Source organism: Megascapheus bottae, chromosome 14 (assembly GCF_031878675.1).
Source record: "Megascapheus bottae isolate mThoBot1 chromosome 14, mThoBot2.hap1, whole genome shotgun sequence".
Classification (NCBI taxonomy): Eukaryota; Metazoa; Chordata; class Mammalia; order Rodentia; family Geomyidae; genus Megascapheus; species Megascapheus bottae.
The window spans coordinates 9,622,886-9,649,421 of record NC_143522.1 but is presented as its reverse complement, the minus strand read 5'-3'; the positions used below and the strand labels follow the sequence as shown (position 1 = coordinate 9,649,421).

Genomic DNA, 26,536 nt, shown 5'->3' with positions numbered 1-26,536 from the left:
GCTAGGAATACAGGCACTGGCTCCTAGCTAAAATCTATAATTTTTCCCAAGAAAAATAGTCAGTGTGTGGTGACATAGAAAGATAGCTCACAGTCATGAAGATGATCAGCAGAACGAGCATACATCTTTTTTAAATCAATACATTAATGCATATTTAAATGTGTTTAAAATGTTTATGCACCATACATAACTCTAATTTCTCTCAGATTACATACAATAAGCATTACATTAAATAGCCTAAGGAATTAAGCCTACACAGAGAAAATATTATGTGCATAAAAATAATCATAGAATACTTTTTTGTGTGTGAAAATAAAAAGTAACAGAAAAGTTCAGCTGTAGCACTGTAGAGGTAACAAGCTGTATCTGAGAAAACGATGTAACAATTCTACAACTAACAGCCATAAAAAATTGTACAACACAGATTCACCACATTATTAATGTGGCCTAATTCTAAGAATTATCACTGAAAAAAAAACTTTAAATTTTGAGCTGAAAAAAAGACAATAAAGAGTAATTTTCCCTAAACTCTTCCTTTATAAAAAAAATTAAATTATAACAATACAAATTTTTAACAAAAATAAATATTCTAACATAACAAATTAGGAACAATAAATAGCATCTTGTAATGTTGTCAATAGATATTCCTTATAAAAAAAGACAAAGGTTGTTGTTTCAAGAATTTTACTTTACTCACTTATAGTCTCTCTCCCAGAATTTCACAGGTCTAACATACGAAGTGATGAATATTGCACTTCCCAGGAAGGGGTTTAATGGGGTGGAGAAGAAGGCTGATACAGCAGCCTGGATAAACAACATGGCTGAATCTAAGGAAAAACTGGTTAAGGAACTTAATGTTCGATACATGCCAAAAAACAAAAGACGGGGGTGGGGAGGTGGGGGGAATGTGGCTCTAAACACATTTAAATTTATAGCAGTTAGAGAAAGGGGAATCCCAAAGAATACAGAAAAGAATGCTACTGGATAGCATAAGGACCTACAAACAGAAAGAAATACACAAATTGGTTTGACATGTTGAGAAGAACCAAATATATATATTCAAATATGTACTTGGTAAAAGTTCATATGTTAAGCTTAGGAAATGATGCTTCAGTTTAATTTTCTAGAAGGCTCTGACTAAAATTTGCAGATACCTAGCATCTGTATTTCACATCACTGAATTTACTAGTATTTACTGTTAATTAGATAATACTTGTTTTTGTTTTGTCCATTTGGGCCTTGAACTCTGGGCCTGGGAGTTGTCCCTGAGCTCTTCAGCTCAAGGCTACCATTCTACCACGTTGAACCACAGCGCCAATCCTGGTTTTCTGGTGGTTAATTGGAGAACCATGATCCTCAGATCTCAGCCTCCAGAGTAGCTAGGATTATAGGCATGAGCCACTAGCTTCAAGCCTAGAAAATGCTTTTGAAAAATAACACTTTTGACTCCTGCCAAAAAAAAAATTCTTTTTAAAATTACAATCATTACCAAAAGAACATTTATTCAGTTATTTTAAAATATTTCATATGTATGCATTAAAAATTCTTGACTTTAGTAATATTCACATTAATTTTTAAAATATGAAAATTTTAGCTATCATTTCTTAATTATAAAGTCTTAATATAGTTCCCATTATGTAGATGATCACAAATATTCTTTATTAATATATACAAGTTAAATATCTAAATCAGGGTAGTTGTATATTGAAAATATTTTGAGCTTTTGATACTGATTATACAGGACTCTATAGTCTAAGACTAGGGAAGGTTTGCCTGTAAGCTGACATCCTCACCAAGAATTTTATTTAGAAGGATACGGGGCACTGCAAAGGGCTGAGCAAAAGCATGGAAAGCAGAGCCCCATGTAATCTGCCATGGAGCGATGTAGGTGTACACAAACTGCAACTTATAAAGGAGTTCCCAAAGCTGCAAGAGGAAAAGAAAGATCATCAGTAAAAAAAAAATTAATAGGTATGAATGTGAAAGACTTACAAAACATACTTGCTTCCTAACTGGGAAATGACATTGAAATAGAAAATATTTGCATAATAGGATAAAATTTACCAATTACCAAAACATTGTACTTATTTTTAGAGATCCTTCCTTCATGTTTCACGTGTTGAAAAGCTGTTTGCTCTACAGTGCCCAGCCATATTATTACTACTACAAGTGAAATAGTTAGGAAGTAACAAAATCATTGTCCTTGAATAAAAAGAATCTAGATGTCTGTAAAGCTTAAGAAATGTATACTTTTATTTTAGGACATATTTTCCTCAAATGGAAATGCTCTGGAAACTAAGAATGCCTCAAATATAATATTAAAAACAATAGTTCTTCTCAACGTACTATGTGAAGTTATTTCTTTTCTCTTTTTTTCCCCTGTGGCTTATCTCATGTTGTTACTGTAGCTGACTTTGGTAGCTGGCATATAGTATATATGTTTATTTGAAAGGAAAGGGAAAAACAAGATGATTAGGAAGGAGTGGGTGAAGGGAAAATGGGAGAAACACATGGCACAGGGTATCAGTGCTCAAAAAGTAATGCACCCACTACCTGACAAATGTAACTATAACCTCTCTGTACATTACCTGGGCAATGAAATTAAAATAATAATAATTTAAAAAGAGTTAGTGTAATTCTTTTTGTCTGTTATGGGGCTTGAACTAAGCCTAGGCACTGTTGCTGAGCTTTTGTGTTCAAGGCTAGTGCTCTACCACTTTAAGCCTCATCTCTACTTCTGGTTTCCCAACCAAGCTATCTTAGAAACAAAGTGCTCAGCTCTCAGTCTCCTGAGTAGCTAGGATTACAGGCTTGAGCCCAGCTTACCTAAGGTATTTTAAAAGATTAGTCATGCCACCAAACTAATAAGACCTCTTTTTGGCCCCCTCTCAAGATTCTTTGACTAGTTTTGAGAACTGGACCTTACACTGGCTCACATGCAAAGATAATCTTAGGACATATACAACATTCATGTTTTAATATTTAAGGCATATTCAAAAGCAGAAGATCTAAAGTTAAATAATATTGAAATGCGTATGGTGAGGTTTTGAACAGATTCCTAGTACATACGTAGAATTCCTATGTAAATGGCCAATGATAATTGTAATACAACTATTGTTTATAATTTTTTCTTTACTTTCAACATTCTTTTTTGAGGTTTACTTTTCTTTTTTTTATTGTTAGGGTCATCTATAGAGGGGTTACAGTTACATTCATCAGGTAGTGGGTACATAGTTATATTTTATTGTCAGGGTGATTACTGGAATAGGTGGCTGGTAGTAACATTTTTTTTTTGTCGGTTGGGACTTGAACTCTGGGCCTAGACACTGTCCCTGAGCTCTTCAGGTCAAAGCTACTGCCCTACCCCTTGAGCCACATCACTACTTCCAGATAGTAACATTTTTATACCTACGAAATGATCTGGCTTTTGCTAGCTATTTTGGTGATGGGATCTCACTGACTTAAATGCCAGGGCAGTTAAGGGCTTTGAACCTCAATCCTCTAGATCTCAGCTTCCTAAGTAGGTAGGATTAATTTTGCACAAGAACCACCAGTATCCACTATAACTCATGTCTCCAAAATCATTCAAAATCATATCCATTTTTGAAAGATCTTATTTTAAAATATACTTATAAAAACTCAAAAGAACTATTAGTTTAATCCTCACTAAACATAGTACTACCTAAGGAGGCAGTTTCTGCAACAAAATTCCCTTCAGTGATAAATTACCTTGTTGAACAGTATAGACATGAAGAAGAGATCCAACAGCATGGTTTCTGAAAAGGCTTCATAGTCAAATTTGAAAAAGAGCACAGTGAAGATGACTGTGACATACTGATATGTAGGGCTGCTAAAAGAGGATCGTAGCAACTTCAAGCCAGCAATGGTGATCATTAAAGCACCTAACCTACAACAAGAAACAAAGTAAAACACATCAACTCATGGCTGAAAACACTGCCACATCTGCCAATTTAGAAAAATCATCACTTACCTACTAAATTTACACAAACACACACAATTTAAAATACTACAAATATTTCATAAGAATCATGTGCAAGGTGGCACATGTCTATAATCCCAGCACTGAGGAGGCTGAGCCAAGAGAATGGAAAGTTTTGGGACAGTTTAGGGTATTACACAGTAAGTTCCAACCAAGCCAGCCAGCCTGGGCTACAAAGTGAGACTCTCAAAAAATTAAGCACATAAACTAAATAAGACTTACATAGCTAAACAAATCATATCCTGAAAGGGTCTGAGTAGTATACTATTCTTCCCCCACCCCCCCAGTAATGGGGTTCCAACTCAGGACCTAGCATTTGGCAGGGAGGTGCTCTATCACTTGCATAAAACATTGTCCTTTTTTTCTTTTAGTTATTTTTAGGGTAGGGTCCCCTGTTTTTGCCTGGGGTTGGGCTCAGACTGTGATCCTTCTACCTAGGGCTTCTTACATACCTGGGATCCCAAGTCCATGCTTTCATATCTGGGCTTATTTCTTGAAATAGGGTCTCATGAATTTTTTTTTTTACCTAGGCTGACCTCAAACCACACCTAGAATTCTAGTTCTCACACAGCAGGAATTATAGGTGTGTACTACAATATCCATTCAATATTATCTTTTAATATTGTATGTATATACAGGTATTTATGTATTTATATAATAAGCATGTTTAAAACTAATCAACTGTAATTCTCATATCTGGTTCCCTAGTGTCACATATTTCTATGACTTTAACCTTAATTGCATTTTCAACAAAAAACATTATACTAACATTACATTAACACTGCACCACAAAATGTAGCACATTCGAAGGTAACACTATGATAATCACATAGGCGACTGACCATTTACATAGCACAGTTTACAAAGTGTACAAAATTAGCCACTTATGAAACCAGCAAACACACATTAAAAATCAACTTTATTCAATTAGGTCCTCTGATAAATGAAATTTTTAGAGTAGCAAATATGCCAAGAAAAAAACCTGATGCTCAAAAAATGGAAGCCAAAAACAAATTTTTAGCAAAAAAAAATTTTAGTGCATAAACCAAAGAGACAGTGCCTATCCAGTACTTATTCAAAACTTCAGACCTGGTTTTAATGGTGGTAAGACATCACTCTAATAATTGTTTATAGTGCAACAACTTAAGACTAGAGGACTCTTGTACTTACTCTGTATCTAGTTTCTTTGGACTGGCAATTGTTTCTGCGCTGCTGCTAAGTTCATTGAGAACAATCAGTGGATAGATGACATTCTTTTCCACAAAAAGAAGCCATACATGAAGTTTTTCAAACCACATCATAGTGGCTGCATCTAACAAGGCAAGTCAAGAAGAAGGCATGTTATCTAATACATGAAGTAATGTGACAAGAATGGAAAAATCTTACGTTTATCAGTAAAAACTGAAAAAAGGAATGCACTGGCTCAACACTGTAATCCTAACTATGCTACCTGGTGGTAGAGAATGAGAGATCCTAATGTGAGGCCAGCCTGGCAAAAAGTTGTTCTTGAGACTCCATCTCTACCAAATGCTGGGCATACTGGAAGATACCTATTATCCTGCAGCTTTGAACTATAAGAGAAGCAGAATGGGTGGCCACAGTGATAAAGGCCAGTCATCCTCAGTGATCCAGGGTAGGAGAATCAAAGTGCAAGCTAGCCCATGCATAAAGCAGAACTGTACTTGAAAGTAACCAACTTAAAAGGAGCTGGAGACAAGGCTTCAATAGTAGAGCACCTGACTAGCAATCTCTAGTATCACCTCCTCCAAAAGGTAACTATTCTCCAAAAGCCACTATTCTAATTAACTGTCAACTTTCTATAAAGTCTGAACAGAAAACTTCTTCTTAGGTATGACTTACATTTAGATGAATTTCACTTTAAATGTAATTATTTTTTAACAGGACTGACAATTTAACTGACAGGCCTGCATGTGCTCAGGAAACACACTGCCGCTGAGCTGCATCCCTAGCCTAACCTTTAATCCCTAAAATCTCATTTTATTTATTACACAGGAAAGAAAAGTCAAGAATGAGAGTGACAAGGAGGAAGTTTGTAAAATGGACTGGTGGTCTATTTCTTTTGAATCATTTTATACTTCATCCCAAAGCAACTAGAAAATGCCTTTAACGTCTTTTTATTTTATCAATTCCTTTTATACTAGCAGGACATGGTGTCTCTGTTGGAATGGAACAAAGATCTTTATTCCCTATGCCTTCAATTTAAAACATTTTAAATAGAGGAGTTTTTTGTTTGTTTGTTTTTGCTGGTCGTGGGCTTGAGCTCAGGGCCTAAGCACTGTCCTTGGACTTTCTCAAGGCTAGAGCTCTACCACTTGAGCTTCAGCACCATTTCTGGCTTTTTTCTATGTATGTGGTATCAAGGAATCGAACCCAGGTCTTTGTGCATGCTAGGCAAGCATTCTACTACTAGGCCAAACTCCCAGCCCACTTAAATAGAGGTTTTTAAGAGTGCTAGATTGCTGTTACATGGCAAGGGAAAGATGAAGGAAGGAATTAGCTAGAATTAGTCATACACAGGATTCAGCAATGAAATCTGTGAAAAACAACAGAGAAGGAACAAGTAACTTTATTCTGTGGAAAATTGATTTTGTAGCGATTTTGTTGCACTGACAGTTTTGTATCAGCTGAAAACACAGTAACCTGAAAGAGGTTTCATTCATTAATAGTTTCGAATCTAACAATAAGGAAAGTAAGTCAAGGCAGGAAGTCTGGCCTAGTGGTAGAATGCTTGCCTAGCATGCACGAAGGCCCGGGTTCCATTCCTTGGTACCACAAACATAGCAAAAAGCCAAAAGTGGTGCTGAGGCTCAAGTGGTAGAGCTCTAGCCTTGAGAAAGTCCAAGGACAGTGCTCAGGCCCTGAGTTCCAGCCCCAGGACTGGCCAAAAAAAAAAATGAATAGTAAATCAAAAGGTTACTTAATGATACTTAACTCTGTCACCTACCAGCACAGTGAAGAGAAAAAAAAAGTAATATTCAAGACTGTTAATGAAATACTTACTTCGAACTTCATACTGATTATACTCTGCTGTTTTCAGCAGAGGATGAGAGAAACAGTGCCATGGTAGCTGTTTCCTAACTTGAGGAAGCACATAGTGGGTTATAAAACCCACGAAACCAACCAATGCATACAACACATACTTGAGTGCAGGCTAGAAGAAAAACAAAGGTGAGAAAATGAGAGGTGACTGTAAGATTCACTGCAGAACTTCAGATTTATTGGCTTGATTTTTCATTTGATAACGGAGAATAGAAAAGACCATTTTACTGCCTAATATATTTGAACGTTTCCATATGCATAGTATTTACTGATTCAATCACCTATGAAAGTATGGATATCTGAAATGTATTCAGGACTAGTAATATAAAAACAGAAACATTAAACATTGAAACATCTATTACAATTTTATACCCAGTGAAGTATCTTTCAAACCGATAGTGAAATCATGACTTTCTCAGAAATACAAAGGCCAGGACAATGTGCAAATTTCTTAGAACACTGAAGGAAAAGGACACCATAGAACAACAAGGACGTAGCCAAAAGAATAAGAGCATTAAATGTGGTAATTATGCAGGTCACAGATGGCAAGAACTACCTCTGAGAACCTACACTTAAGAAACAATGCATGTGCTTCACTTAGACTCAAAACCTGATTTAGGTAAGATTCTAATTTTCCAGATGTACAGGAATAGGAGAAAATGATACACATTATATGCATAGGATGAATCCCTGCCTCTGGGTGCCAGTGTATATTCCCTTCCTGTGCTCTGTATATTATCAGGGTTGGTCTATGCAACCAAAAGAAAACAGAAGTAGTGGAAATGTCATCTTAAGTATTGCACCACAACAGAACACACCTGTCTTGGCTTTCTCTCTCTAGAACCACAATGTGCTCTGGTAAACTAGATACCATTTCATTAAAACACTCAGCATGGGCTGGGAGTATGGCCTAGTGATAGAGTGTTTGTCTAGCATACATGAAGCCCTGGGTTTGATGGTACCACATACACAGAAAAATCCAGAAGTGGTGCTGTGGCTCAAGTGGTAGAGTGTCAGCCTTGAGAAAGCTCAAGGACAGTGCCCAGCACAAAGTTTATACATCAGGACTGGCCAAAAAACAAAAACAGCGTACAGGAAAAAAAAAAAAAACACATGGAAAAGAACTGAGGTCAACAACCAATAGTCAGCAAGAAACCAAGGAAAACAATGAATGTTAGAAGAATACAACAACATAAAACATCCAAGTGTAGACTCATTCGTTTTACACTCCCAGATCTATGACTCAAAGAAGCCATGAGAAAGTAAACTTTGTTACTAAAACTAAGTAAAGACTAGGGTAATGGTGCAGATCTGCTAGAATTACAGTACTCAGGATGAAGAAACCAAGAGAATTACAAATTCAAGCCAATCTGAGTTACACAACAAGTTCTAATCAGCCTGGGTTTTACATAGTGAGTTCCTGTTTCAATCAAACAAGCAGTCATATATTTCTATGCTATGGACAAACATAATCAAATCAGAAATAAGTGTAAAGTATTTCCTCCCAAATAAAAGAATAAAATGACAATTTTTACCTGTAATACTGTGAATACTGTGCTCACATGAATAGCAAAATATAGCACACCAATTACAATACATACTACTAGGTCAGACTGTAGACGCTGACTCTGTGGGACAAAAGTAAAAGAGTCATAATTTCATGTGTTATAATCTGTATGTTAATTTATATATTTTACTGGTAATTAGGCAAAGCATAAGAAATTTTTCTTTGATATTCTAGCATTTCTAAATATTTCTTTCAGAAAATAACTAGCTATAATAAATCTCTATTTTCTTAATTTCCTTATACTTGATTAAGGTATTAACTAGTTATTCACATTGTCCACACAACACAATAAAGTCTCTAAGACCTTTTTTCCCCATAGGTTTATAAAATTTTCCCTTTTTGATTTTCCCTTTTTGTTGTTGTTGCTCTTGGTTGTGGGGCTGAACTCTGGGCCTGGGCTCCATCCCTGAGCTATTCAGCTCAAGGCTAGCACTCTACCACTTTGAGCCACACTGCCCCTTCAGGTTTCTGGTGGCTAACTGGAGGTAAGACTCTCACAGACTTTCGTGCCCAGGCTAGCTTTGAACTGGGATTTTCAGATCTCAGCCTCCTGAGTATCTAGGATCACAAGCATAAGCCACCAGCACCTGGCTTAAAATTTTCTTTTACCTGGACAAAATGTTCATGAAATTTTAAAGTTACCACATATTTTATAGGGCACACATATTTGAGTCAGCCATATATATTTTTTTCAATAAAACCCAGTCTTTAAAGCATCATGTCTCATTTTACTTACAAGATTTGGATTCTTTCAGTGTTTATACAGAATGAGTAACTTTCTTAGAACCAGAACTATTACAGATGTTAGAGTTTTTCAGACTTTGGAATATTTACATAGATTTTACCACCAGTGGAGGATTGTTAAAAGGAAAATCTGAAATCAAAATGCTCCCAAATCTGGAATTTTTGAATGTAAATTCTGGAACATTTCCAATTTTGAATTTTCAGAAATGGAATACTCAATCTCTAGTAAAAACTAGAAATTGCTTGATACAACACTGGTTATGAAACTATAAGGTTTATGTTTTATATGCTACATTCATAACATAATACTGTGTTAAACATGAAATATCCTTAGCTGACATGGAAACCAAGTCATAAAAAATTGCCTCAATTATATCTTTAGTTAGTTCTGTATCACAAGTTTTCTAAAGAATATATGACTAAAGCCAGGTATGATGGTACACACTATGAATTCAGTACATGGAAGACTGAGACAGAAGGTTGGTAAGTTCAAGAATGGCCTGAGCAACACAACAAAACTCTGGCTTAAAAAAAAAAAAAAGTGAATAGTTCATGAAAGGAAATATGTCCAATTTACCTGGCAAATTCAGTTTTTCTTTTTACAAATGGAACTAATTTAAAATGAAGCTGAGAAATATTTCATGTTTTGTTCAGGAAAACAAGTATGATATACATAATTTATTTTTAAATAATTACTGAAAGAACAAGGCATGATTATGTCACTAAATTAGGAATTAAAAAAGAATTACTCCCATTACTTAAGTATATTTCAAATTACCTCTGAAAAATAAAGCACTTAAAAGAATTTTTTCTCAGTACAATTTACATTAATATAGAAGTCACCCCTTATCCACAGGTAAAATGTTCCAATACCCTTACAGGGTACAGGAAACCACAGATGGTACCAAACCTCATTACTAGACTGATACTCATGATGGCTAACTGAATAATGGATGGATAGTGTTACATAGCACTGATATACTGGACAGAGATACTTAATAATCTTGGGTGGGATGATAAAGGTATCATACAATTCAGGATGTTCTGTAACTGAAAACTTAGAGATTATTTATATCCAGAATTTTTCAGATTGTAACAGACTATGAGTAACAGTCCATGGAATATGAAATAGAAGATAAACAAGGACTGCTATTCTTTCAGAACCTATTCTAATCTGAAAAGGATAAAAAAAACGCTATGAACAATGAAATTATGTAATTTCACAAGACCTGACGATGTCTGACATATTGTACTAGTAACTATGAGGAATAAACATTTTCTTATACAGGCTGACTAACTCAGGCAAAATGCTTAGGACCAGAAGTGTCCGACTTTAGGTCTTACAGATTTTGGAATATAGACATAAACATGAGATATGTTGGAAATAGAAGTCTAAAAGCACACTACATTTATGTTTCATGTACATCTTAGAGACATAGCTTGAAAGGAAGTTTGTACAATATTTTTAGTACTCTTGTGTTTTTTTCTTTCTTTTTTTTTTTTTTTTGCTAGTCCTGGAGCTTGAACTCAGAACCTGACCACTGTCCTTAGGCTTTCTCAAGGCTAGAGCTCACAGCACCACCTCCAGCATATGTGGTACCAAGGAATCGAACTCAGGTTTTGTGCATGCTAGGCAAGCACTCTACCACTAGGCCAAACTCCCAGCCCTACTCTTGTGTTTTGACTGTGATCAATCATGTGATGTGACATATTGAATATCCCATTGTGATATCATGCTAGCACACAAAGTTTTGAATTCTAGAATCGTCTGGATTTTTTAGGTGAATAAGGATATTCAACGAAAATCCAGAATAAAGGCAATCAATAATGCTTTATCCTATTTGACAGAACTAAACATTTCTCAATGTAATATCATTAAACGTCTAAAATTTAATTTATGTAAAGTGATTTAAAAAGCTAAGACTTACAACAGAATTTCTAAGTTTTTCTGGTAATGGGTCTTTTACTTCAGACAGAGGGTCTTCTGGATTTTTCTCTTCTGTTTTTGGAAAAATCTTAGATTGTACCAGAGAACTGTAAAATTTTAAAAGTCAAAAGGAAGTTATTAATAAAAATACATCTAACTCCCCTATGACCCAGCAATTCCACTACTTGGCATTTACCCAACCATCCAGAAACAAGGGCATACTAAATCCACTAGCACAACAATGTTCATTGCAGCACTATTCACCATAGCAAAGATATGGAACCAACCTAGATGTCCCTCAGTTGATGAATGGATCAACAAGTTGTGGTATTTGTACACAATGGAATTCTATGCTGCTGTCAGAAAGAACGACATTGACCCATTTGTTAGGAAATGGAAAGACTTAGAAAAAATCATATTAAGTGAAGTAAGCCAGACTCAAAGGAACTTAGGCTCAATGGTTTCCCTCATTTGTCATAATCAGTAGAAACTAGCAGAGATCTGCAATAGAGCAAAATCTTGATACATAGTACATAAGGCCATATAATATGAAGCTAATTGAAAGGACCTCCAGGATATTGAAACAAAAGCCATATAACAAATGATTGTTGTCCTTTATGTACTATGTTATCTCTCATCTCCTTTGCTGTCCCTTGGGTATCTCATATTGTTACAGTATCTCACTTTGTTATCTGATATATTGAATTTGTATCTGGTTATTTGAAATTTGAGGGAAGGGGGGAAAACCAAAACGGGTGGGAGGGGGTGGGGGGGAGGGTAATGGGTACCAAGACATGTGAAAGGGTATCAATGTATGTGAATTAAGGCACTTTCTATCTGGCAAACATCATGTATAAAATATTTTAAAAAAATACATCTATAACTTTTAAAGCAGTCATTTTAAATGGCAAAACTTGGGATAGTGACCTAAGTATATTTAATCATTAGGAAATAATTTTTAAAAGATAATAATGAAATAATACTACTAATAAAATGAATAAAATAATAAAAATACAAAATAAGCATACAGTGAAAATATTTTTATTAAAAATAGTTCTGATACTTGAGAGAAAAAAATAGAAACATCCTTATCTATTTCTCATGACAAAATGCTAATATATTTTGAATACAGATTATAGATTATGACAATAAAACCTTGGATAGAAGTCTCAGAAGCTATTTGAAATAAATGTTAACTTATTAACATTTTTAAATACAAACAAATGATTTACTGGGCGCCAGTGGCTCCCACTTGTAATCCCAGCTGCTCAGGGGATTCAGTTTTGAGGATCAGTTCAAATTCAGCCAGGTCAGGAATGTCTGTGAAACACTTAGCTCTAATTAACCACCAAAAAAGCCGGAAGTGGAGTTGTGTCTCAATTGGTAGAGTAGTAGACTAGCAAAAACAATGTCCAGGCCCTGAGTTCAAGCCCCAATAGTACCTACCTCTCCCCACTGAAGAAAAAAAAAAAAAAAAGATTTTACTTACAAAAGTACAGATGGATCACTGCTTTGTCGGCTAAGGTGATAGGATATTGCCACTAACAAACCACAAAAAATAGAGAAAAGTACTGGAATATGTTGGCCATCCCATGAATCCTGTTGAAAACATAAATAGAACAATAAGCTTATAATTTATTTTCATGCGAATATTTTAGTTACTAAATTTAAGTAAAAATTAGCCAAATTATAAACTGTATTCTATTCCAAATAAATTTTGATTTATTACTTTCCTTTGAGTTAGACACTAGCTATGAGATTTATTTTGGTATAAAGCTACAGGTTTCTATTCGTATTAAAGCTCTTATTTATGAGGAATACCTTGCTTCTGATGCATATGTATCTGTCATATCATAATTTAAGTACAATTAACTTCAGTAATTTACAGTAAACTATGTTGTTTTTTTGAAGGATAGGTAAGTTGGTATAGTAAATTTAGTGTAACAATAATAGAGGATAAGCAAAACGAAGTTTTTTACACTTGGTGTACTGCTTTCTTGATACTTTTGCCAATGTAATAATGCCACTACATTTCCAGAACACTAGGTAAGCACTCCGTAACTGTTTCCTGAAAGAACAAACTATATATTCCCAGAAGACAATATGCAAAGAATAAGTTTCCAAAGGCAACAAAATGTGTGCATGCCATGCCAACCTGACTCAAGGAATAACTATCCTATGGGGTCCACTGGCATGACACCTAGTACAGGTGGACTTGCTGTGTGATGGGCACTCCTTGAATCCTTCATTTTTATCACTGTGAAGAAAAAGTGATAGAAGCAGGAAATTCAAATGGTGGGGTGTTTTGTTTTTTCTTTTTAAATAAACTTGCCTTCTTTCGCCTCAAAAATAGTAATGGAAATTGTTACAATGCACAGAAAAAAATTTTTTTGTAATGTCTAAATCAAAAGTTTGGGCATCATACTAAATACACTGTGTAGAGCCCAATTCCTAGGCATTTCTAAGAACTTCCTAAAAACTTTTGTAGTAACTCTTGGAAATATATTCTGCTTGCTGCTTTCTACCATCTGGGAAGAAATGAGAAAAAACACAGAGAAAGTAGTCCCTAGTTTCCCACTTGCTCTATGTTCTTGTTTTATTCTTTGTTTTGTTTTGTTTTTCTCCTCATTTCTTTGGCTCTGGTATCCCATTGTGCTATCCCAGGTTGCAGAAAGCAACACTACTTACTCATAACTTACAGGAAACTAAGGAACCAGAGAAAGGCTTTCCATTAGTAAATGCTAGACAATTTTTCATGTACAACATAACATACTATAAACTATTGCTCACCTTTAAAGCTCCATAACATAATCCATACAACAAGGCCACTGCTACAATGCTGCAGATAAAACTGTAAAGTGCCGCAAGCAGGCTTGTAGTGGCTACATAGCAAAGGAAAATGGAGTCAGTATTCTATAAACACTTATTAAAAATTAAAGGTCATGATAAGCCTAAAAATATCCACTATTTTTACGTATTTACTCATTTGACTTTTAAAAATTCAATTACTTCATTTTATACATTCATAAAATTCCCTCTCACCTTCCCCCCTTCGGTTGTGGGACTTGAACTTTGGGCCTGGGCAATGGACCTGAGTTCTTCAGCTCAAGGTTAACACTCTACTTCTTGAGCCAGTTTTCTGGTGGTTAACCAGAGATAAGAGTTTCACAGATTTTCTAGCTTGGACTGGCTTTGAACCAGAATCCTCAGATCTCAGCCTCCTAAGTAGCGAGGATTACAGATGTGAGCTACCAGCACCCGGCCGTTCATAAGATTTCTATATGGAAAAGATTTGCTAGGTTCAATCTTTGTTATAAGACAAAACATACTAATCCTGAATGTAATGAACACTTATATACACACAACAGAAAAAAAGAACAAAACAACTTTTCTTGGTACTAGGATTTGAATTCAGGGACTCATGTTTGTGAGGCAGGCATTCTTAGCACTTGAGTCACACCTCCAATACTTTCTATTTTTTTTTTTTCAGATACATTTGCGTTTTTCCCTGGGGTTGTACTGGCTTGGACTTGTACTTTTCTTATCTATGCTGTCTAGTACCGAAGATTACAGTCATGAACAACCATGACCATTAACTGATTGAGAAGGCAGTCTTGTGAATTTTTTGCTTAGACTAGCCAGGAACTATAATCTTAATCTTACTTTTTGAATAGTTGGGCTTAACAGGAGTGAGCCACTGCCCCTATCAATAAATGTCTTTGAGATAGTAAAAACAGTGTACAAGTTTGTATCATGAAGCCTATAGTAGTTCCTAAATACTCTTTCACACATGAATCTATGCTGATGGACAAACACAGCTTGCTATTTTTATTTTTTTGGCCAGTCCTGGGGTTTGAACTCAGGACCTGGGCATTATCCTTGAGCTTTCTCAATGCTAGCGCTCTACCACTTGAACCACAGCACCACTTCTAGCTTTTTCTGTATACATGGCACCAAGGAATCAAACCCAGGGCAATGTGTATGCTAGACAAGAACTCTACCACTAGGCCACACTCCTCACTCACATATTTAATATTCTTCTCTCAAATATCAGAATATTTGTGAACGACTACCAATTTATTGTAATTTCTTATATGTAAATTAATAAGGTTAACATGAAATATTTTAAAGGTTTTTGATTTATTGATCTGACATTTTGATGATGAAGATATTGTACTTTATAAAAGTAAAAAATAATATAAAAGTTTTAGGGGTCGGAAGTTTGGCCTAGTGGTAGAGTGCTTGCCTATCATGCATGAAGACCCAGGTTCAATTCCTCAATACCACAAACATAAGAAAAAAAAAAGCCGGAAGTGGTGCTATGGCTCAAAATTAGAGCTCTAGCCTTGAGAAAGCCCAAGGACAGTGCTCAGTCCCTGAGTTCAAGGGCCAGGACTGGCTAAAAAAAAAAAAAAAAAAAAAAAAAAAAATTTAGACTAGTCATTGTATTATTTGAAACAAGAAACTTCTAAATCCATGATATTACACAGAAGTCAAAACAATGCTTCTACTAAGTAACAGAAATATAGATTTCTGCTGTTAATACTATGATCTTATTGGTAGATAAAATGCACCTTCTTATGCAGGAAAGTATCACTAAACTACCTGATATTAATTGAACTAATAGAGATAGAATCTATGAAGATATGTAGCAGACCAACCCATGTATCACTGCAATAAGAAAATAAGGAAACACTGAATTTAAAACATCAGTCAATATTCTTAATAAACCAAAAAGGAAGATGACAGTCAATGACACAATTACAGAATAAAAAGAGCTGTGTGACTTTTCGACCTGTCTTTTGAACTATTTTGGTGGCTTATTTTTTGTCATCTTTTTGTGCGGTATCTTAATGCTGAGATGTAAATTCAAAGACCTAAGGCATGGTGTTTAGTACCTTAACGCCTTAACTTCTTATAATATCAATGTGACTTACTCAAATCTCATGGTTACAGGAAAACACCACGAATATGATTCCCAGAGCAAAATACTTAACTACCTGAGTATTTGCCTGAGCTCCCCCCCATGTTCAAAACTAAAAACAAACCTTTTCTGAAATGTAAGTTCTTCTAGGTCAACTTCAGCCTTTTTTAATCAAACAGTGTGAAAAGTTGGAAAAACATTACATGCTGATATGATTGATATGCAGCAACACAAAACAGTTTAGTTCTCTTTTTTTGCCAGTCCTGGGCTTGAGCTAAGGGCCTGAGCACTGTCCCTGGATTTTTTCTCAAGGCTAGGGCTCTACCACTTGAGCGACAGCACCACTTCTGGCTTTTTGCTACGTATGTGGTACCGAGGAATCGAACAGGAGTCTTCGTGCATGCTAGGCAAGCACTCTACCACTAGGACAAACCCCTGGCCCCAACAGTTTAGTTCTTATTTAAAAGTTAAACCATAAAATCAGCTTGTTATCTGTAAGGATAGTTTTAGTGTGTATGTCTAGGTTTATGACCATTGTAAATGTAGTATGAATAATAAACTAGAATTTCTAATTATTATAGCTACAGAAGTTATAATAATTTCTTTCTTTTGGAAATATTTTCTCTAGTCACCACATTCTTCTCTCAATAAAACATGAAATTATTTCCATCTTTCATTATTACTTAATCCCCCATGAAAGCAAGAAAAGTATTTTCGTGTTCATAAAGTTAATAACTATCTTATCTCATAACGTGTAAACTACAATCTGTATTTAAGTACTCACCATTACCACCAAAGATATGAATATCCAATTGCTCACAAAGGTACATTACAAATGTATTCACTTGAGGCAAAAGACCAACGAAAAATACTATTGGGAAACAGAGTGTAAACACTATAGGAGAGGAAAAAAGTATATTAAAAAATGTACTTTGTCTTTTGTCAATTTAAAGATCCTAAGTAGTGAAAATAAATTCAAACAATTTAAGTTAATTTGGTTTTTGACAGGCATTACTAGGGCTTGATCTCAGGATATTACACTGATAGGAAGGCACTCTATCATTCAAGCCATGCCCCCAGTCCTTTAGCTTTAGTTATTTTTGGGATACCATCTAGCTTTTATATGTTGGCTGAACCAGACTGTAAAGACCTCCTATTTACTATTCCCTCACAGCTGAGATGGCAAGTACATACTGTGGTCATTATTAGTCAAGATGAAGTCTAGGGAACTTTTTGCCTAGACTGGTCTTGAGCCACAGTCTTCCTGATCTCAGTTCAGTCTCCTGAGTAGCTAGAATTATTAGCAGAAGCCACCAAGCCCAGATCAACCATACTAGTGTGTGTCTGTATGTGTGCCAGTCCTGGGGCTTAGATGCTGTCCCTGAGGGTTCTTTTTTTTTTTTTTTAAACTCAGGGTTGAACCTAGCTTCACATGTAGCTTTTTGGTTGTTAATTGAAGAGTCTCACAAACAACCCTGGCTGGGTGAGCTTCAAATTGTGATCTTCAGATCTCAGCCGCCAATGTAGCCATGAGCCAATGGCACCCAGCTTAACCTACTTCTTAAATTATCCCATCATAGCTAATTGGGTATTAAAATCTTTCAACCACTGATTTTCAGATTATCATTTCAACCATTTTCACATAATATTTACAAACCTAAAATGTAAGGAAAAAACTTTTCCACTGCATTCTCTGTAGGAACAGAATAATTACTGTAGTATTTATTATTTATTAGCCTTTTCTATTATTATAGTTTGTCAGATAAAAACAGATTATTTTTTTATTTTTTATTTTCTTTTTTTTTTTTTGCCAGTCTTGGGGCTTAAGCTCAGGGCCTGAGCACTGTCCTTGAGCTTTCTCAAGGCTAGTATTCTACCACTTGAGCCACAGCACCCCTTCTGGACTTTTCTGTGTATGTGGCACTGAGGAATCGATCCAGGGCTTCGTGCATGCTAGGCAAGCACTTTACCACTAGGCCAAACTCCCAGCCCAAGACAGATTATTTTAAACAGCAAGCTAAGCTTACAAAAACTACTTTTATCTGTTGATTTATTAATTAGTGAACTGCATACAAAAAAATAGAAGTTCAAATTAGAGATTCTTTGAAGATGACTTACCTATAACTAAATCCCTGGCTGATACAAACACCAGTGGATTAGTGAAAGTTATTCCATATAATCTGAACTTGATTGTAGCAAGGTTTCTACTACCATAATCCAGGAGCCAAATAAGACCACAACATAAACAGAAGTAAACTGGTCTACTGTAGGCAATGATACGATTATGACCCTGCAAATGACAGATTTTTCAAGTGTCACTTTAATTTTAAGAACCACAACTAGCTACTGAGACCATTAAAGACTTGTATTCTAAGAATTCAAGTATTTCTGCATGAAAGTAGGTTCCCAATGGTTGCAGACAAGTAGGAAAAATTTTTTAAAAAAAGAAAAATTGAATAAACATTGTATTGAAATTAGAGGTATTAATATTTTTTTTGCTGATCCTCACGCGCGTGCGCACAAACACATGCGTGCGCACGCACATACACACATATACACACACACACACACACACTCTCTCTCATAAATAATAAAAATAATCATTCAGGAACAAAAACCTATTTTGCTTTTCTATTCCCAATACTAACTATACTAGTATATGGATAAAAATTACTACAGATAAGAATGCAAGCTAGTAATGTAGCTTAGTGATAGAGTGCTTGCCTAGCATACATGAAGCCCTGGGTTTCCTCAGTACCCCATAAACAGAAAAAGCCAGAAATAGCAAATGTGGCTCAAATGGTAGATTGCTAGCCTTGAGCAAAAGAATCTCAGGGACAGTACCCAGGCCCAGGAAGGGGGAGGAGAAGGTGGGGGGAAGGCAGGAGAAAGGAAGAAAGCATTAACATACAGTACTATTCCTGGAGTTTATTTTTTAGCTACTTCAAAGAATGTCTTTTGGTCTTATGATCAAATAGGCAAAGTATTAGATCCAAGATCAAATCATATGTCATGTAAGTGATGCTAAGCAGATATCTTAGCAAAGTTTGTGCAAAGTTACAAAGTGGATAACAAGTTTTTCCTTGTTACTTAAAATACCAGAATCAAGAATTACACTTCCTATGCTTGCTCCTTATGATTCCCAAAGCAAAATAATAGGTTTCCTTACTTCAAAATTCTATTTTCCATACTTACTCATGTCGGGGTACTTCGTCCCCGGTCCCTCTCAACCAGCAGGAGGGATAGGGAGAGCACGCCCGGGTCCACTGTCCGCCCGCACCCAGCCCTCCTTCTCCGGGGGACAAACAGACAGGTTCGTCAAGACAGGAATCTCTAACCCCCAAAAAAGCCCCCTTCTGAGGAAGTCCCTCCAGCTAATATATCCTCACTATGGGTCTCAGCAGAGAGTGATAAAGCACTAACACATTTGTAACCAGTGGTAATCAAGTCTTGCGCCCTGCCCCTTGCCTTTCAGCAGAAAGTTATTAGATATGGTGTTACTTGGCTCCCAGCATACTCACAATTCATTACTCAACTGATTATCTGATAGCTTTCTCCTGAAATAGACTGTCAAAAGATGAATCATTATGCTTTTTTAACCAAGATTTAGGGTCTATTAGTACAATGCCATTTTATTTTACGCTGACAAAATCAACCACAGTGTCAAAAATGAGAAAATAATGACATAAATCTTATTTCAACCCAAATAATGACAAAAGGAAAAAAAGAATTCTATAAGTGATAAGGAACTATAAAGTATTATCATATTAGGAATGACTTACATGTCTGGGGGAAGAAGAATCTGGTTGCACACTCTAAAAAGAAAACAGAAAGACAGATTAAACTACTGAATTGCTGGTAATTTTACATTTTAAAGGCAACTTCTAAAATGCCCTAAGCAATTTCAAATAAATATTCTGTAATCAAGAAATGACTGGTCTTAATTGTGTTCTAATGATGAAACATCAGCTCCAGACACTGGAGTCACTGTGATATTAAAAGCAATTCACCTATTTCCTAACCCTTATTTATTTTGGTCAATTAGTAATTTGTGTTTTTGAAATGGCAAATAACAGACGTACGCATGCTCTTACTACTTAGACCACTGCTACATGTGAAGAAGAATTGAGGTGTATTCTTTCTCATGGGGCATGATTCCACTTAGCAACTGAATAAGATTATGGGTTAGTTCATGAGAATTCTAGTTCTGCTCACAAATTTGGTATTTTAATTAGTTATGTACACTTGCCCATTTAAAATAATCAAGGGCACTACAGCTGTATAAGTGGAAGAAATCTCATAACCTTGCTATAAAAATGTTCTAAAGGTATCATGCAACTACTTCCCACCCAAATTCCAGTTTGTTTGCTACAGCATACTAAACTATTTCACCAAAGTGGTCTATCACTACCCTATAATTCCCCACCACATAAACTTTACTGAACTTGAAATTTAGCCATTGGCTGAATATAAGACCAGGTAATTCTTAAGTTCAATTTCAATACCTGTCTTCTAAAAATTTTAATTTTTGCCCTTATTTCTTTTTATAACTACTATTCTTCTGGTCAACAATATTAAAAAATCTTAATCACCTTTCCTTTCTCACTCTTAAGCTATACTGAAAAGAAAACAGTAGACACAAATTAATAGAACCAAGGGCATTAAAGCAAAAGCGTAAATTTAAGTTGTTTAAAGCAATGAAGCTATAACGTAAGGTCAATGAAAGAACAGGTAGAAATGAAGAACAGTAAGTATTATCTGTATCAAAAAAAGAAATGGTGATGGTACCTTGAGTAGTGAGTACTGACAGCTAGCTATGACCAAGCAGAACTGGAAAACCCAGATATCTCTGAAGAAGCCTTGTATGAGAAGAATGGATCCCAAAAAAGCCACAAGAATAGCCAGGATGACAGCTAACACATTTTCCAGGATCTCACGATTTCTGTAACAGAAAAAAATATTTGAGTGCATATATCATGAATAAAAAAAATAGACTGAAAAAAAAGAAAAGCATTACAATGAAGCTTGCTTAGATTATTTTGGATACCAGGTTTAAACAAGGTGTCTGAGCATATAGAAACAAAATTTGAGAAGTGGCACTGTGGCTCAAGTGGTAAGAGTGCTAGCCTTGAGCTGAAATTCTCAGCGACAACAACCAAGCCCTAGAGTTCAAGGCCTATGACCAACTGGACAAAAAAAATGAGTTATATTAAAAATATGCTGGGAGTGTGGCTTAGTGGTAGAGTGCTTGCCTAGCACACATGAAGTCGTGGGTTCCACTCTTCAGTACCACAAAAACAAACAAACAAAAAAAAGGACCAGGACTCGTCTCTAATTAATCAGCAAAAAGTCAAAACTGGAAATCTAGCTTAAGTGACAGAGTGCCAGGTATGAACAGAAAAGCTGTGCAAGAGCATAAGGGCTTAAGTTTAAGCCTCAAAACAGAACAATATAAAGAAAATAACACGTGGTTTCATGTGGACATAAAAAAATTCTTACAATAAAGCATGATGAAACAGGTTGCAGAGTTCCACCTGTACCATATACTGTAGGTCTTATGTTTTCTTTTTTATGTACATTTATTAACAAAGGGATTTTATTGTGATTTTCTCTCTCTATATATAATGCACTTTAATCAAACTTACCCTGTTACTCATTCTTTATCCCTCTATCTTACCTTTACTTTTTTTGTCGGCTTTGTGGGGCTTGAACTCTGGGCCTGGGTGCTGTACCTGAACTCTTCAGCTCAAGGCTACTGTCCTATCCCTTGAGCCACAGCACCACTTCTTGTAGTTCTAGAGGTTAACTGGAGTTAAGTCTCACAGTGTTTAGTGCCAGGCTGGCTTTGAACCCTGATCCTCAGATCTCAGCCTCCTGAGTAGCTGGGATTATAGGAATGAGCCACCACAACTGACTTCTATCCTGCATTTTTAAAACTATTTTAATGGTTTTCATTATTCTATTCTCATTAATATGCAGTCCTACTTCTATTTAAATGTTTGCAAATGTTGCAAAATGGCTAATATTCTGAATGACAAAGTAAATAAATAAATAAGTTTAAATGATAAAAGCCTCAAATAAATTCACAGAAAGTTAAATGTTATTTTAGCTAGTGCCAGTGGTTCCTAGCTACTCAGGAGGCTGAAATCTGCAGATCACAGTTTAAAGCCATCCCAGGCAGGAAAGCCAGTGAGCTCCTTATCTCCAATTAACCCCAGAAAACCAGAAGTGGTGCTGTGGCTCAAAGTGGTAGAATAATAGCCTAGAGGGGGGAAAAATGCAGGACAGTACCCAGGCTCTGAGCTTAAGTTCCACACCAAAAAAAAAAGTTAGGTGGTAATGAAATTTGCAATCAAATTTTGATACCAAATGGTTTCTTTCCCTCTCTCTGTTATCTGAAATAAACCAAAAATACACTTGCTAGAATTAAACATAGGTTTTTACATTTGTTGAAACAAGCTTAGTGACAAAGGCCATTAATTCTTCTGTTGCAGTTGCTGAAACAATTCTGATAGCATAAAAAAAAATACTGTCTAAAATATTTCATATAGAAGTAAAGGCAATTTTTATGCTATATCAAAAAGTTAAGAATCTCACTATTTCTTAAAATTTCATTCACAAAAATGAAAAAGTGTTCAGTAGATTTAACAGTCACTATTTTAAAGTTTTACCTTTTACTTCAAGAGAATAATATAGGAAACATTTTCCAACATGATAATCAAGTAAAAACTTCAATGGATCATTCAATTTAAAAATAAATCATATATTGGGGGGGTGGAGGGGGAGGGTAAAAGGTACCAAGACATGTGAAAGGGTATCAATGTATGTGAACTAATGCACCTTCTATATGGCAAATATCATGTAACCCTTTTATTAATTACAATAAAAAATGAAAAAAAAAATCATATTAAGAAAAATAAATCATGTTTCTTGAATATCACACTGTACTCTTACCTATCAAACAGTGCTAAAAGTGTGAGTCGATCAAAGTTAATGCCAATCCAAAGCTGGGGTAGGATCCAAAGGCGGTAATAGTGTTTAACCTTTTGGGCAGCTTCTTCTGCTGGTCCATAAGTAGCTGCTAAGTCAGGGCTTAGATCAATGTCCTGCTGCTCCAACAAATCTGTATCGATGGTCAACAGTCTATTCAACCGAATCTGTGGGAGAGAGAGCTAAAACAAAGTCAGCATTGAAAAGATTTCAGTATCTTTTAAGTACATTTAACTTGAATATACATTTCTACCTAGCTTGTAGATTATCTAAACCCCTAGTTCTCCCCTTTCGTATACTCCTTGTGAAAACTTTTTTTTTCTTTTTTTTTTTGACAGTCCCAGGGCCTGAGCACTGTCCTTAGACTTTCTCAAGGCCAGTGCTCTACCACTGAGCCATAGCACCACTTCTGGCTTTTTCTATGTATGTGGGTACCAAGGAATCGAATCCAGGTATTCATGCATGCTAGCAAACACTTTTACCACTAGGCCAAACTCCAGCCTTCCTTGTGAAAATTTTTTATAAATCATTAGAAATGGCTAAAAGGACAGCCTAAAATGGACTAAAACAAAGAAAATTAGTATAAAAGACCTTTGGCAAAGTTCTTATTCTGAAAAATATTTTAAACTCTTAAGATTTTATGAACACATCAATACCACTCACAGTATATCATTTATGGCTCTCTTTTCCCTGGCACACTTATGCTCTTTTCTCATCAAGCTATAAACCTCACAGTTAGTGGTGAATATGAACCATCATCTCTCATTTTTTCCTATTGTTTCTTCTTACAGTTTTATCAATGCTTCCAAGCCTACTCTGTTTTGTTTTAGCAGGCTTCTTATCTGGAGCTATACAAGAAACTGAATTTTAGCTTTACACGTTCCAAAATTTTCCACTAAGAGCATAAAAAACTCACTGTCTCTGGCAATAGAATAGGAAGCATTTTACTATCTTGAGTTTCTTGTATTGTTTTTTTGTTTTTTGTTTTTGCCAGTCATGGGGACTGAACTCAAGGCCTGAGCACCATCCTTGCGCTTTCTCAAGGCTAGAACTCTACCCTTGCACCACAGTACCACTTCTAGCTTTTTTCTATGTATGTGGTACCGAGGAATCAAGCCCAAGTCTTCATGCATGCTAAGCAAGCACTCTTACCACTAGGCCAAATTCCAAGGCCTCTTGTTTTGTTTAAAAGTGGAAAACAATAAGATTTGCTTCTCTATAAAGATTTAATACATGTAATGGTTAAAAAAAATAATAAAGGAAGTTTTAACTTTCCAAATACATGTATGAGAATAGCCAGTTTTTCCCCTATATATGACATAGCCATTTCTATCTCTTAAACATTGATAGATACTCCCAAAACACGCTTTTCTTACCATCTATGCTAGAGGTTCTCAACTTTGACATCAGCAAGACTCAGGGCCAGATAATCTTTTTGATAAGGGGCTATGCATCTAACTGTAGAACACCTCACAGCATCTCTATTCCTTAACCAGCAGCATACCCCAAGTTGTAATGAGCAAAAATGTATCTAGACACTGCTAAATATGTACTTTTCAATGTCAATTCACACATGTAGTCTTTAAACCCTGCTCGAAATGTAGTCTTTAAACCCTGCTCGAAATTCATCTTCAAAAAGACTAAAACTGCATGCATGAGTGTATGTATGTTACGTTTGTATGTGTATGTGTGTATATGTGTGTGTCTATGTTTTGCTTACAAGGACCTCAACCATTTTGTCTTTCTAAACTGAATATATATCTTACTAACAAAAGTAGCATTATTTTTTAAAATCCCCACTGCATCATATATGACAATGGCATATTTTTATACAATAATCTCATTACTAAACAGTGGTAGACAAATAATAGCCAATAATTAATAAGTATATCAAATCATATTATTGGCAATTTAAAATGGCAAGCAGATTATGATGCTGGTGAGTAAATAGAAATCAATGTATTTGTTAAATGTGGCTATTTAAATTTCATGTTTGCTTCGTATCCAAGGATATAGAAAATATGGTACAGCAAAAAGAGGACATGGTTTTCAATAATAAATGCATTTTTGAGATTTAATCTGAAAAGATCTTATCAAAATCAAGAGAAACCTACCACGTCATGTGGGTAAAATCGAACTGAGGTAGAACTGGATACGTGAGAATCCGTGTCACTAAAATAAAATGAGAAAGACTTCAGGGTATAAACAGTTTGTCAAATGGTAGAAAGAAAAATAAATCCTTTAACAATTAGATGATATTTACACTTTCTCATTCTTTATTTATATTTCAAAATGCAAAATGACATTTTCCTAGAACTGCCATTGCATAGCTCTATGTTCAAATTCCTAGGATTGGTTTGTTTGCTAACATGTTTTGAGACAGGGTCTTGGCTGTATAGCCCAACCTGCCTGGAACTCATGGTCCTCCTCCTTTAACCTCATAAAAGGCATGTTTCACCATGCTTGCATATATTCGGATCTCTTTTTCAAGCAACTGAAATCCTAGACAAGCTGCCTAGATTTCTTTTGTCTCTGTTTCCTCATCAGTAACACAAGAGTGTCTATATCACAGTTCTTGTGAAAGTGTTTAAATGAGATAATCCAAGGAAAGCAATTACCAAACTGACTAGAACCAAGAAAGACAAAATAAACTTAAGCTGTTAATATAAAACAGCCGAGGATATGATAGTACAGAACAGTGTGGAAATTAAAATTAGGCTTTACATTATTGGTCATGTAAGGAATTATCTTCTTTTGAATGACATTGTAATGGGTTTCCATTCTCCATCCCACAAATGTCTCTACAGTGCTACAGACACAGCAAACAAATAACTCATAAATAACTTCATAAATTTTGACAGGAAGAATCTGTACTGGAACAAAATTAGCATGTTGAAACTTAAACCCTAAAGAAGTAGTAAAATGTCAAAAACTCTGCATCATTTTTCTGTTATTAAATAGAAGTACAATAGAATCAAATGACCCTTGTGAGGAAAGTAAACTAATTAACAATAATAGATTTTAAAGCATAAATTGGAATCTCATGCACAATACGAATTAAACTTAGCATATATATATGCTAGTCCTGGGGCTTGAACTCAGCCTGAGCACTGTCCTCGGGCTTTCCTCAAGGCTCTACCACTTGAGCCACAGAACTACTTCCAGCTTTTCTATGTATGTGGTACCAAGGAATCAAACCCAGGTCTTTGTGCATGCAAGGTAAGCACTCTGCCATGGCCAAACTCCGGGCCAATTTTAATATATTCTATAACTAAAATGATTCAGGTTTCTAATTTGCTTTTTTTCTTCTTCATTATCTTATAA

At 35.4% G+C, this 26,536-nt stretch overlaps 1 protein-coding gene across 3 annotated transcripts in view; it reads right to left on the bottom strand.

Annotated features, from left to right (window-relative positions):
* Nucleotides 1-26,536, bottom strand: part of Pcnx1 (pecanex 1) — a 143,847-nt gene that overhangs the window by 32,583 nt on the left and 84,728 nt on the right. For all 3 annotated transcript variants that reach the window (XM_090344398.1, XM_090344399.1, XM_090344400.1), the window contains 15 exons: nt 25,327-25,384; nt 23,177-23,394; nt 21,011-21,164; nt 20,005-20,037; nt 18,341-18,512; nt 17,007-17,117; nt 14,089-14,180; nt 12,788-12,897; nt 11,300-11,405; nt 8,596-8,688; nt 7,022-7,172; nt 5,171-5,312; nt 3,730-3,907; nt 1,818-1,926; nt 698-827 (listed from right to left, as the gene is read on the bottom strand). In XM_090344398.1, the coding sequence (XP_090200524.1) occupies nt 698-827; nt 1,818-1,926; nt 3,730-3,907; nt 5,171-5,312; nt 7,022-7,172; nt 8,596-8,688; nt 11,300-11,405; nt 12,788-12,897; nt 14,089-14,180; nt 17,007-17,117; nt 18,341-18,512; nt 20,005-20,037; nt 21,011-21,164; nt 23,177-23,394; nt 25,327-25,384 (1,857 nt within the window). The remainder of the gene's footprint in view (nt 1-697; nt 828-1,817; nt 1,927-3,729; nt 3,908-5,170; nt 5,313-7,021; nt 7,173-8,595; nt 8,689-11,299; nt 11,406-12,787; nt 12,898-14,088; nt 14,181-17,006; nt 17,118-18,340; nt 18,513-20,004; nt 20,038-21,010; nt 21,165-23,176; nt 23,395-25,326; nt 25,385-26,536) is intronic.